Source organism: Nothobranchius furzeri, chromosome 6 (assembly GCF_043380555.1).
Source record: "Nothobranchius furzeri strain GRZ-AD chromosome 6, NfurGRZ-RIMD1, whole genome shotgun sequence".
In the NCBI taxonomy this organism is placed as follows: Eukaryota; Metazoa; Chordata; class Actinopteri; order Cyprinodontiformes; family Nothobranchiidae; genus Nothobranchius; species Nothobranchius furzeri.
The window spans coordinates 39,275,158-39,288,364 of NC_091746.1; the positions used below are offsets into that span (position 1 = coordinate 39,275,158).

General features: G+C 42.3%; 1 protein-coding gene across 1 annotated transcript; it reads right to left on the reverse strand.

The window, feature by feature from the left end:
* Window positions 1–610: 610 nt before the first annotated feature.
* ankrd34ba (ankyrin repeat domain 34Ba) lies at window positions 611–10,885 on the reverse strand. Its single transcript, XM_015975172.3, has 2 exons — window positions 9,557–10,885; window positions 611–2,866 (listed from the first exon to the last, which is right to left on the reverse strand). The coding sequence occupies exon 2, from the start codon at window positions 2,814–2,816 to the stop codon at window positions 1,245–1,247; it is 1,572 nt and encodes a 523-aa protein (XP_015830658.3). The 5' UTR covers window positions 2,817–2,866; window positions 9,557–10,885; the 3' UTR covers window positions 611–1,244.
* Between the last annotated feature and the right edge of the window lie 2,322 nt (window positions 10,886–13,207).

The following is a 13,207-nucleotide window of genomic DNA, read 5'->3' on the forward strand; positions in this document are numbered from 1 at the left end:
TGGGTGTGGAAACATCTTTAGCAGGTTTTTCTCAGCTTGAAACTGCAATTTTAGTTTTTGTTTGATTTTGATCTTTTTAAGTGATCGAAACTGCAGCATAATTTTTTAAAAAGGCTAATAAATTTGGTCTGGAGAACAACAGTCTGATCTCAGTTCTACTTTACTAGAAGTGGTTTTGAAAAACTAAATCTTCCAGTTGTGCTTCAACTGTTTTCATATCACAGTGCACGAGTTTTGTTCTACTCATCTTCACAATTCTGCTTCAGGTCATTTAGGTTTGCGGATATTTGTTCCTGCTCAACTCCAGTGTTTCACTCAGGTGGACATCTGGACTGTGGTTGGACCAGTACAGCTCCCTGATCCTTGCTTCTGTTTTGAATCTTTGTTCTGTTACATGACCCAGTTTGGCCCAATCAGCTGTTACACAGCGTGTAACCCTGATCATCAGCCCTCCACCACAGTGCTGATAGATGGTAGAAACAGTTTCTGCTGATATTCTGTTTGACTTTCTCCAAACTTGGAGCTGTGCATTATGGGTAAACATAAATAGGTTTCATCTGTCATAAGAACATTCTTCCAAAAGTCTTGTTTCATTCCCTAAGCTGTGCTTCCATGTTTGTTTGTTTTTTTTGCCAGAGATGTTTTTTCCTGCAAACCTAAACAATCCATACTTGTTCAGACATTTTCTGATTGTCCTGTTATGAACTTTAACCTCTAACCTGCTAACTGAGGCGAGTGTGAAGTGAAGTTCTTATGTGGTGGCAGAGGCGTTAAGTGCCCACCCATCGGAGGGTTGCTGGTTTGGGCCCTGCTCAGTCAATCACAGTTGATAATGTTGATGATGTCTTTCCTTCCTGGGTGTCATGTTGACACACGTGCATACTCCAGACCGACATAACTGCTTCTAGAAGGTGAGTACACATCTGATCAGCATTCCTGATACTTTATCATAACATCTGTCATTGTTCTTTTGATTGGATTTAAATCATTTTGGAAGCTGATAAAAACACATTTACTCTGAGCTGAAAAGAAAACCCCAGAACTGAAAGAGGGTGAACTCTTATCACCATGACAACGCTCTGAAGATGCGACACTACCACTAATGTGTTCTAACTTTTTAACTACAATTTCCAGTATTTTTTTTCCAGCATCTTTGGTTTTTACACTATGATTTTCACCACACAGACCACACATCGCACGATGATAGGAGTCACGCTGAACATTTCCTCTTCCCCAGCTGCATCTCAGGCTGTGGATTTGAACTGTTCGGTCTGTATGGAGTGTCTCCTCAGCAGCAGCCTTCTGCTCGGCTCTTTGGGGTGTCCAGGTGGAGCCGAAGGAAGGAAACTCCTATGGCCAAGCTCTTTCTCCAAGAAGCCGTTTCCCTTTCCAGAGCAGCTGTTAACAACATTGAGAATGGGATTGTTGGTTAAAGGTGGCAGCGATCTGGGCCGGGCCTGGAGGCCGTGGTCCAGTAAGAATGTTCCAGAGCCTCTGCGCTCATACAGAGATGGGACTCTCCTGTTCTGGCGCACCAGAGTGTCCCTGGAGCCCAGTGTGCTGGAGCAGCGCAGCGGGGCTAATTTCTTACTCTCTGCTGGTACTTTGGTTCTCTGTTCTTCTGCAGCTAGTTGTGGGTCGGACCCGTAGATGTCTGCACCCTGGTGCATCTGATTGACACTGTGAAGGCTTGTAGAAGTGATGCTGTGAAAGGGTGTACCAAGGATTTTACCTCTAGAAAGCATGGAGGCAGTGGCGACTGAATCGGCTCGATGAACTTCAGAATGCAGATTAGGGTGGGAGGCAGAGTGGAGCGACAGGAGACCCGATGAGAGAATCGTTTGGTCTGCATGTTCGGTGCAGTCATTTTTGCTGTCTTCTTCTATACCTCCATCTTTTACTAATCTTCCTTCGTAACATTTGAAGCTTCTGAAGTGACTGCTGCTGTCCTCGTTGGGTTCGGGAACTCTAAAGGAAAGGTCCTCAGTCTCGTTCAGGGCTGCCTGAGGCTGCTGAGTCAGCAGAGATGCTGGGATCTTTAGCCAGGGCTCAGAGTTCAACCGCATCAGAGGCTGCTGGGGTCCATTGGAAACTGCCTGTCCGAGCCCACGAAACCGTGACGGGGAGCACGGATGGGAGCTCACGCCACCGATCTGTCCTTCTTTAAAAGAAAAGGCTGGCTTGGGGGGGCACAGGGAGGTGGAGGACTGGGGGGAGGTGATGAGCTGTATTTCAGAAGGAGATGAGGGAGCTGTTGGGGTGATTGTCTCTGACTGATCAACACGATTAATGGGAGGTATGCTGAGGTGCTGCTTGGCTGAAAGGTTTCCGGTTGGAAATTTGTCAGTGGTGATGATGATCACCTCTTTCCCCTTGGCCTTGCAAGTGTCAAGCAGAAGCTTCAGCACCTTCAGGTCTCCAGCCATGACTGCATAGACCAACGCTGATGTCCCTGACTGGTCCTCCAAACTGATGTCTGCTCCACTTGCAAGGAGCAACGCCACCACCTCTGGGCCGGCCTGCTCCAGGCAGGCATGCATCAGTGCAGAGCGACCTTCCTTATCCTGAATGTTGGGATCTGCTCCTTTCTCCAGCAGAAATTGGACCAGCTTTGCCCGACTTGTGCTCTGGGAGTCGGTGTGCTTGGTCCTGCAGGCCACCATTAGCGGTGTCTGGCCTTGGCTGTCACTCTCGTTGATGTAAGCCCCGCCCTCCAAGAGCAGCCGCGTGAGCCTCAGTCTTCGAAGGAAAACTGCCCTCAGCAAAGGGTTTCCCGAATCCATAGCTACACCAGGATTACAGACTTCTGCCTCCATCCCTCACAGTCACAGCTGATAGTTTTCACAATATGTTGTAGGAAAGATTTCTGTAAAAAAAATTATCGACAAATAAATAAATAAATTAGGGAATCGTGCATAACAAATCATCTTCACTAGCAAAACCCAGAACAAAAAACCCCCAAGTGAAACTATTATTATTTACAGGACACTAAACATTATCACTGTCGATGGGTCATCGTTATATGAACAAAGTAATTTGGGATTAGAAAGAGCAGAGCCTGGGATTAGCTTGTCTTTATTTCTGCAGACAGCATCTGCAATGGCAGCCCCTTTCTATCAGCCTTTGTGCTGTTTGTCCTTGCAGTCAGACTAGGTAAGATGGTAGTTACCCATGACTCAGACGGTAACAAACACATTTCTGCATGAGTCTCAGAATCTGATGCTCTGCATTACAGCCACTGTGGGTTCTTTGTGGAACTGCCTAAAGAATGGATGTCATTTAGAGGTTTTTGGTTGATTGTTGGGTGTGTGTGAACATTGGCTGGCTATTGTATGTCTGTTTAAAATATTGCATTACCCAAACTACAGTTGTCGTCACAACAAAAACAGTCTGAACCAGGACTGGCCATGCTAGGACCATGCTAACAACCACCCTGTCACATTAGGCTCACGTAGAGAGATCCTCCTGATGACCGAGACATGGTTCCAGTGGCCCAATAGAAATATCAAGGAAACCTGTGGCTGATGTTTAGAGAGTGCTGAGGTCACATCTAAAGAGAACACAGGTCAAATGCAAGAGCACAACATCATCATGACTTCCTTCAGGCTGGAGGAGGTTTTCTGAAATTGACACAATCCGATCTTGTTCTAATGGGTCATTGAGGTCAGGGACATGATGGTGGAGTCTGAACTCTCCGAGGTTGTCATCAAGAATAAAAGGCAATTAAAATGAGCTTGTAAAAATGTTTTTTAAAGCAGGAAGTGTAATAATGTAAAAATGCTTGATTCAACTTCAGTAATAAGTTATAAGAAGCTAAAGCCAAAACTCAAACACAAGTCAGAATCATAACCAAACCCTACAGGCTTAAAATATTACATACAAACTTAATAATGATCATTCATTGCTGATTTCAGATTAATACATAAAACCTAATACCATTTATCGTGAATGTAGATCTTCTTCACTTTGTCATTGTGCCAAGTTTTTAAAATAATAATTCAATTTGAATATGTTATTTACAAATTCCACAGTCACATCTCAATTTCTGCTGTTGTGAAAAACAAAAATCTTTATTTCTAGATTTTTATTCCTGATCGTCAACCTGCATTCCACATCAGCCACGAGCTCTATTAGCATGTGGCTGTCACATAAAAATTGATCATCTTTAATACAAGCTTCTCTTTTATTTTGATAGAGTTACATCATTTCCTGTTTAGGCTTAGGCATTAAAGCTCAGTTCAGAGACAGAAGTGATGAAACATATCTTTTATTGTCATAAAAGACCTGAAGTTTTACACCAGTACTGTTGTTGTTCATCAGTTAAACCAGGGTCTGAGCCCATGTCCTGTAATCCTGCTGTTGCTGTATGCTCTTCATGCTGGCAGCCAGACTAAACACCACCTGCACTGTGCTTAACAGAAAAGGTGGAGGTGGTCCAGCTTTAATCACACTGCTTTTTATTTAATCATCACTTAAATCTTTCCTTTGCTGTTGCTTGGTTGCACAAGTCAGCAGCTCATTAAAGCGCAGACAGGCACTGTACTGTAATGGCTCCAATTGTTTTCTCCAAGGGTTACCAGGAGTCTGGCGTGGAGGCAAACTCTACACTCCAGAGTAAAGTCTCGCCTCAGTGGCAGAGCCAGACCAGATGTTCGCCTGATGCTGACTGAGCCCAGAACATAGAGCGTAAAGAGCTCCTACTTATATTTTAAACATAAATATGTGTATAGGGTACTTTTTAAGGGGTTAAATTAGCTGTAAGAGTAAAATATAGACCCAGTACAACCTACTGATTATCAGTCAACCACCTGCTTTTCCTGATCTACTAAAATAATCTGAATATGTTTAGATGCAGGTGTTCTGCTGAGTGTGTTTTGGCACAAAATAACAACCAATTTACCTCTTATTAATCTCAAAACTTCTCACTGGATGCACCTGTATTAGCACGAATAAATCAGCTGGAGAAGAAAGTAGCTTCAGACAGCAGAATTTGAAGCCTAATTTCCTGATATTTGTACATCTCGCATCTGATTGGCTAACAGCATGACTCTACCACTGCCTGCTCTGCAACACTGATGCTTTATCTGCACGAATAACACAAACCTGGAGGAGTTCTGCTGTGTGGTGAAGTTGCTAATGCTAACAGTTATCTCCTACTAGCAGAGATGTTCTCTGCTGTTTTCTGGACGCTAAATCAACAACAGCCTTCCCCGTCATGAGCCAAGATGAGTGAGTCCATGAATGTTAAGTGACAGTGTGACGTAGATCTGTCAGGATTTTCTCATCCTAGAGTTTCCCCGTCTGTTTTCTATCAGAAGCAAATGCAGGAGATAGGTGTAGGAGACTATTTCATGTTCAGCCTGCTTGACAAACTCATAACAGATTATAATCAGAAATTATCATTTAAAAATGTTTTCTCTGTGTTCCACACCTTCACAGTGGATCAGAAATCCTGATTAAGTTATAAAGAAACAATTTTCACACTTAAAAACTGGAGATTACCGAAGGCAGACGATTTGTACACTTTCTCTGCAGTTGGATTCTCCCCACAGGATTCTCCGGATTCAAAAGGAAAACATCCAGGGGTGAATCATAAAACACTAAAGATGCTACAAAAACTGGGAGGTCACCTAAAGTTGTATTTAATAATATGCTTTATTATAAAAACTGGTGGTTTTAACTTGATCCTGTCTTGTTCAAGCCCCCACATTGCGGCTCTAAAATTGAGTCAAACCCGGAAGTACCAAAAATTGCAGTTCCACCCTCATCCGCTGGGGGCTGGTGTCAGAAGCGAGCAAATCCTCATTGACTCCCATGTTAAAAATACCAGTTTCACAGCAGAAATAAACATGTTTACAGCCTGGTACCAAAACATGTTTTTGGTTTAAATGATCTAGTTTACACTCATGACAACTCTGAGGGGGGTGAATTTTTTTCTCACTCTTCTGTTTAAGTGTATTAAAAGCCTAAAATTCTGTATAATTAATGAGCATCAGACCCACGTGACCACAGAGCTAGCTCCGTGGAAAGGCCTCAGTAGAGCCTCGGCCTGGCTTGGAAACTGCTCCGGGATTTTGAGTCTCTGTGTGTGTGTGTATTCTTGTTTGGATGGTATTTGTGCAATTGTTGGACAAAATGACTTACTGTGGCATTAATTGCACTAATAGAGCATCCAAGGAGTCTCCACTTCATTTTTTTCAGTAAGTAAAATTATATTTATATATTTTAGGTCACTGCCGAGCTGAGCTTAGATTTTAACATGTACTGTTTAACCATGAAATTTAAATGTAATAGGGTAAAACCCAGTGCATTTAACATAATGCTGCACTTTAGAAAATGGGTTGAAATATAACATGTTGGTGGAGCTGGGTTCCGACTATCGTCTTGTGGCGCTCTCGGGAGACCTCTGTTTTCCACCCGGTTCTCCCCTTCCCGCAGCCCGGTCCATCTCTGTCTGATCCCGGCTTCTGTGTGCTGTGCGGCTGCCGGCTTGTGGAGGTCACCGAGACCTCTGTGTTCCACCCGGTTTTACCCAGCGGTCAGCCCGGCGTATCTCTGACTCAGAAGCTCTGGTGTTGTGCACAGTTAACTCCGGTTGTAGCTAGGTTGCTACCTCTGTTAGCTTAGCTCCCACCTCCGCATTAGCCATGGTTAGCTTCAGGTTAGCTTGTAGCTAGTTCAACCGGGTGTCGTCAGTCGATCCCAGCCTTACAGCCCCACCCTCAGCTCCTCATCTCTTCCCTTTTTTGGAATTGTCTGGGCTTGACGGAACCTGTGACACGGTCAAAATGGCGGTGGTGGCCACCTCCCATTTGGCCTCAAAAAAGTGATATTGGAGCCTATGGAAATTAATTGTCCAGTATATATGTTGATGGTCTTGTTACAGATGTATTTCATACAAATGTGGTTCATTTGACCTTACTAGCTACTTGGTGTGTTTCAGGAGAGAGCTGGAAAAATGTTTATGTAATCTTCATGTTTGTCAGAATAATCATAGTTGTTTCATATGTGTTGGTCAAAACCAAACATGAACATAAGGGCTGCAAAAGTCTTGAGTCATCCCACACTTCTAGTTTCTGTTAGAAGTCAGGAAAGTTTTATTTAATTGAATTTTTCCTTAGTTTTAATAGTTCTTGGCAATAAAACGTCTATCATTAAAAGCCTGATTTGAAGTGGGCAACTTAAAATGTCCAGAATGACACAAAACCCTCCTGTTGGTGTTGACGCTTGTTCTGAGCTGGTTGACCATTCTCACAGTAATAAGGAAAGAAAAATAAACGCATATTAGCTATTTTTACACTTTATTAATTTGACACTTTAATGAGCCTCAGGGGGGTAAGGAAGAGGGATACGCTGCTCCTCCTCCTCATCACAATGCTCACATGTTGTGGATTGGCATCCCATTCCTTTACCAGGACTTTTAAAAGGATAACCAGCGTGGTCGTGCTGGTTACTCCAACACATGCAGCAAGTCCAAGCTGTCTAAGAGCTGCCGGTCGTGTACCTGTCATGCTGTAACTGGAACACACCTGGCAGCTCTTGGAACAAAAGTGAATATCAAGATGAGAAAGATGCAGAGGATTATAGGACATGTTCCTGCTGCCACCACTCCTGTATGGTTGTGTTGCTCATTCCAGGTATAAATAATCCTCAGGTGACAAATCAGGCTTAAAGATGTATTCCCTCAAAACACAGTAGCAAGAAAGAAACAATGAGACAAACACACATTATTGTAATCTATTACAGAGGCTGAGATGAAGAAACATGAAGAGAAACTGATCCAGACCACTTCATTTTAGAGTCCTGACTATAACTTTCAGGGCTCTCCATGGTCACGCTCCTCCCTATGTTACTGAACTGTTAAAGCCTTATGCTCCAACCCGAGCCCTCAGGTCCACACACCAGAACCTTCTAGAAGTTCCAAAGACCAGATATAAAAGTCGAGGTGATGCTCCTTCCAGACTGCTGCACCCTGACTTTGGAATGATCTTCCTTTACCCTTATGCAGCGTTGACAGTCTGGACACTTTTAAAAAAACAGCTAAAGACCCTTTTATTTAAAGCTGCTTTTACATAAACCTTTTATTTTCTTATTTTTAACTCAAATTTGTAATCATCTTTCATCTGTTTTATGACATTTTACTTTGTCTTTCTGATTTAAAGGTATTTCTGTTTTAAGATCATTATGATTTAATGACTTTATGATTTGTTTATTTTGTTTAGAATTATGTGAAGCACTTTGTGACTCTCTGTGATGAGTGCTATAGGAAAACAATTTATTTACTTTGAAAATTTACAAGAAGGTTTGGAAGGAGAATGTATATAAAAATAGCTTCTGTACCAAAACATTCTCACACCCGAAGCGGCTGAAACTGACGAAGCGTGATGCGTTGGGAGCCCCGCTGGAGCCCCAACGCATCGGGAGGCGACGCTCTATGCCAGAGCGTCGGTTTCCAACGCCCGTGGTAAAGCAGAGATTTCACTGACATTTAACCTCTAACCTCTAGAGATTTAACCTTCCCCTCGCCCCCATCTTAACCTTGACCCAGTTTCTTTTTCTAAATTTCCCCTTAACCATGTTTTAGAGGAACGATACAACAAGAAACAAAGTTTTGCATGCGCAAGTGGGTTAAGGTAAGGATGGGGGTGAGGGGAAGGTTAAATAGCAAGAGGATAAAGGTCACAATTTGCTAAAATCTCAGTTTTACCGCGGCCGTCAGAAAGCGACGCTCTGGCACAGCGCGTCGCTCCCCAACGCATCGGGAACAAACGCTTGGTTACCTTTCGTCAGTTTCAGCCGCTATGGGTGTGAGAATGTGCTGTCTGTGCACAGCTGTACACAAACTTAAGTTTTACAGTGTAGATGGTTTTAAAGTTAATGGAAGATGCGTGTCATGATCAAATTGCCATCAGGGAGGGTAGGCATTGGCTTGGGGCACCCAAGGCCAACAAACTTAGAAGTGAGGAGCATGACAGTGAAAAGTGTCACAGTGAAATTGTTATGAAAAGCACTGGAAGCCAGTTTCATGGTGGAAGTTTTAACTTGAATGAGTAGGTGTGCTAATGAGGGCTGCATTCCACTTCTGCAGCTGTACATTCTGCTAACAACTTTAACATCATGTAAATGGATTGCGTCCGTCATCGACACACCTGCTGCGACATTAGTTTATAGACACTTGATTGCAGATTATTTGCACCTGAGTTGCAGTAAACTGTTTAAAAGTAAACATTTCACTATGACACTGTCCCTGGATCCCACTGATCAGATTTTTGTTTTAGCTGTATGGATCAAGGATATAACATTCATATTTTACCCGACCCTCCTTAGATCAGCACTCATCCTGGCTAAAAACTCCCTGACCAGTCCCGAGTGTGTATCAGAAACCATAAAACGCTACACAACGTGCTTAAGAGCTCCATCTTCACCTCCTAACCTGAACAGCATATGCTTCCATCTGAAGTTATTTCCCATGTTTGTGTGACAGATCATTCTAAAAACAACAAAATGAAGTTGCAAACTTGAAGAATAATTGCTGCTGTGTGTGTGTCCCACTCACCAGGCTTGGGTTAGTCAGGAGCAGTCCTCTCCTGCAGACATTTACTCTCCCGTTGCAGAGTGGCGACTGAAGCGATGATGCATGTGTGTGTCACAGTAAGTGAAAGGAAGCCGCAGCAGCAGTCAAGGTTTTACAGATTCTATTTGCTCCTCGGATAAAGAAAGAGTTGAGAGATGGAAGGCTTGTTGTCAGGCAGGTCTGAGAGATGGCTAATCCATCACCGCAGCAGCATTAGCAGCAGAAGGAGAGACACAGAGGCAGAACAGGAAAGGTTCAGAGATGAACGCACAAGGTGAAGCGCTATAGCAACCCGCCACTGCAGCATCTCTGGTTTGTCTTTTCATCACAGCTGTTCTAATTCAGCAGAGCTTTATTAATGGTAGAACTCGCCGCGCAGGACATGCAGAAAGGAACATAATTTCATCCACCTCATCAATGACATCTCCATGACAACCATCAAGGAGGCCGAATGACGGCACTTGTAATTGTGCTGGAGGAACTGTTCTGTGTGTGAATGTGTGTGTGGGGGGGAGTGTGTATGCACCTGTTTGAGAAACACAACCTGAGTGTTCACTTTAATCTTACAGATTTCAAAGCAGAACAAGAATGCTTGACTGCTGGAGTTATCACAATACATAGAGACACGGCCCTCCTATTCCCACACGGTGGGGTGGAGAGGGTGAGGGTCAGTGTCCTTCAAAAATGATCACTTCACTATTGTAACGTCCAGCAATGGTCAGTTTTTAGTTACAGTTTGACCGTTCAACATCTGGTCAAAAAGGAAACACAAGACTGCATGTGTTCCCTTTAAATCAGCCTGCCTTCATCCCATCAGCTGGAGCTCAGAGTCTCTGCAGCTCTGAACACATGATAACGAATTGTCAACAATGATGTTCTCTCCTCAAGGTCCATCCCTATTGCCCTACAGGATTCTTCATGCTTAACACTCGCAGCTCGGATCAGTTGCCAAATCAAAGAATGATTTCCTAAATTAAACATGAACTTCTAAAACTTATAAGCTAGATAATCATTAAATAAATGTTTGTTTATTGCTACTTATAATAATGATAATATAATGAAATGCTTCATTAATCTGGGCTCAATGATTGAAGTTTGAAATGAATGTTATATTACGATTACAGTGACTGAAATATGTTTCAGCATGTTTACGTGACAAGATCATCACCATTTGCACTCACACAAGAACAAAGTAAGGTTAAGTTAAACGCGTGACACATAGATAGTCCTTTACCCAGATCAGAGCCTCTGGATCAAAGAAGGCATGTTTCTGAGATTCTTGGTAATATTCCTCATACTTGTCAACCTCTGGTTGGCTACTCAAATCATAACATGAGAACATTAAAACTGGATCACTCTGGTGATTCATGAGTTCTAGAGAACACTTCAGACCGGCCATCTGAAGTAAAACCCTCTTTAACCATCAAAGCTTTTGACACGTTGTCATAACCTTTTTGCACATGAGAAGCTGATACCGCAACAGTTCCTGCAGAACAAGCTGATATTGTTTAGACTCCTTAAGAGTCCCAGAAGCGCGGTTCCATCCATCTGTCGTGACTCGAGACATCTCTGGACTGAAGAGTCGGTGCCACGGTATTCTACAGCCCTTCAGTGCCAGAGGTCATCCGACCTCTCTGACCTTCGGATCCACCAAGAGGGTCTCTGAAAATGGGTGAAGTAGACCCACAGATAGCGTCTGATGTGCTTTTGATATTAATCAACTCCATAGCTTAACGCAAACCAAATTCTTTTACATCCAGAACTCAGCTCTCCCAGATACAGAAGTTCTGACTAACACCGCATTCACACATAGGTTCATACATCATATCTAGTTCCATCCATCACAGTAAAATGTTGGTGAACTTGTCCTGTTCTAATTGTTGGTAAAATAAATTCTTACTTTTATAAACCTGACTCTTTTCTGAATCAAAACGAAGTGTGTACAATCACTTAATAAACAAAGAGTCCTAGAATCTTCTGATAAACACACAAAGACCAAGCAGGTTGATATTCTATATTTAGATAGAGTATCACAGCTTATTGGTCATAAGTAAAGGTAATATATATTGAGCTCTTAAAGCACTCAATTTCCTAAACCCTACACTATTTTATACAAATTCTTATGCAAACGTCTTGAGCCACCTATTATTAGGTTGACATGCACAAACTGAGGGCCCTTAATGGTTTGTTTTACTTTCCTGTCATGAATTTCAATGTACTTTTCCTCCTTCAGCTTTAGGTTAATCCATGAAACACAAACTTCAGAATGTTTGTGTCAATCAGGAATGGTGTGCCATGAATTCTGGCAGCAGGAGCTATAGAAGAGCTGTAGAGAAGACAGAATTTGGAAAAGGTTTAAAGTGATTCCAGATATTCCAGTCCTCCTCATCTCAGACCGATTTGATTATAAACCATTTAAAGTTTAACCAGGTCACAGAAAGTTGGATTTAACAAGACAGAACATATCTTAATGATTTTTTCATAGTTTCAGTTTAATTTTTTTTAACATCTAATAAAACTGTTGTGATATTGTCACACCCACTACATATTTAAGTTTCTGAGCTTTACACAACAAACGAGCACAATAGTTTTTTTATTCCTGTACTTCTGATTCATTCAGACATAAAACACTGATATTAGTTGTCGTCTTTTATCCAGTGAGTTTCTCGTTACTAAAGGATGTTTTCTTCCAAATCCTCAAAGCGTGCAGAGTGACCACTCTATAGGCTAATACATTTAATCTCTGATAAAAAAAAAGTGTATGATTTTACCATAAATCATAACTATGGAAGCCCTGAGATACAAATGAAAATAAATAAAAAATATTTTTTTGGTATGTTTTCAAGGTTTTTTTTTTGCGCAGCCCAGAGAGACAAATGGAAAAATGTTTTCTCTTTTGTAAATTGTCTAAGTGTGTATTCAATTCAATTCAATTCGAAGATACTTTATTAATCCCAGAGGGAAAATAGAGTTTCAGCACTCAATTCTGAGATCAGACATACATAGGCAAAGACACATGACAAGAATTGGTGACTGTGGTCATTCGCAACTCAAGTCGCGCTACCTTAATAGAGATCAGAGGGGTTTACATGACCACCAATAGAAATGGATGAGATAGGTTTGTGGGCGTGGCCTATTTTCTGAAATAGCACCCCCTTGGACCATTAAAACTGTCAGCTCCAAGCCATGCTTTGACTGAGGATTAAGAAATTAGGTACACTAATGTAGTGTCTCAGGACCTACAAAAAAGTCTCTTGGAGCCAAGCGCAAAGTCACACAGGAAGTCGGCCATTTTGGTCCAAGTATTCAATTTAGCGGTTTTTGCACACGTTGTTTGGAGAGTGATGCCCCGTCGCCCTTTTCACCAATCACCTTCACACTTCTGCTATATACTCTTAAGACATAGGGGGAAAAATTCAAATGTCAGATTTTTCAAAAGTTGAAAGGTGTGGGCGTGGCTAAGCCTCAAACTTTGACCTTTCGCCATTACATTACTTGACGTAATAACTCCTATGTGCATGATCAGATCCATATCAAACTTTGTCTGTGTGATCACTGACTACATCTCAAGACAGTGACAATGTGGACAGCTGACATCACCTAAGTCCCGCCCCCTGACAACAGGAAGTCGAT

Excerpts from the sequence above, each read along its gene's own strand:
- ankrd34ba (XM_015975172.3), bottom strand. The coding sequence starts at position 2,816 with ATGGAGGCAGAAGTCTGTAATCCTGGTGTAGCTATGGATTCGGGAAAC.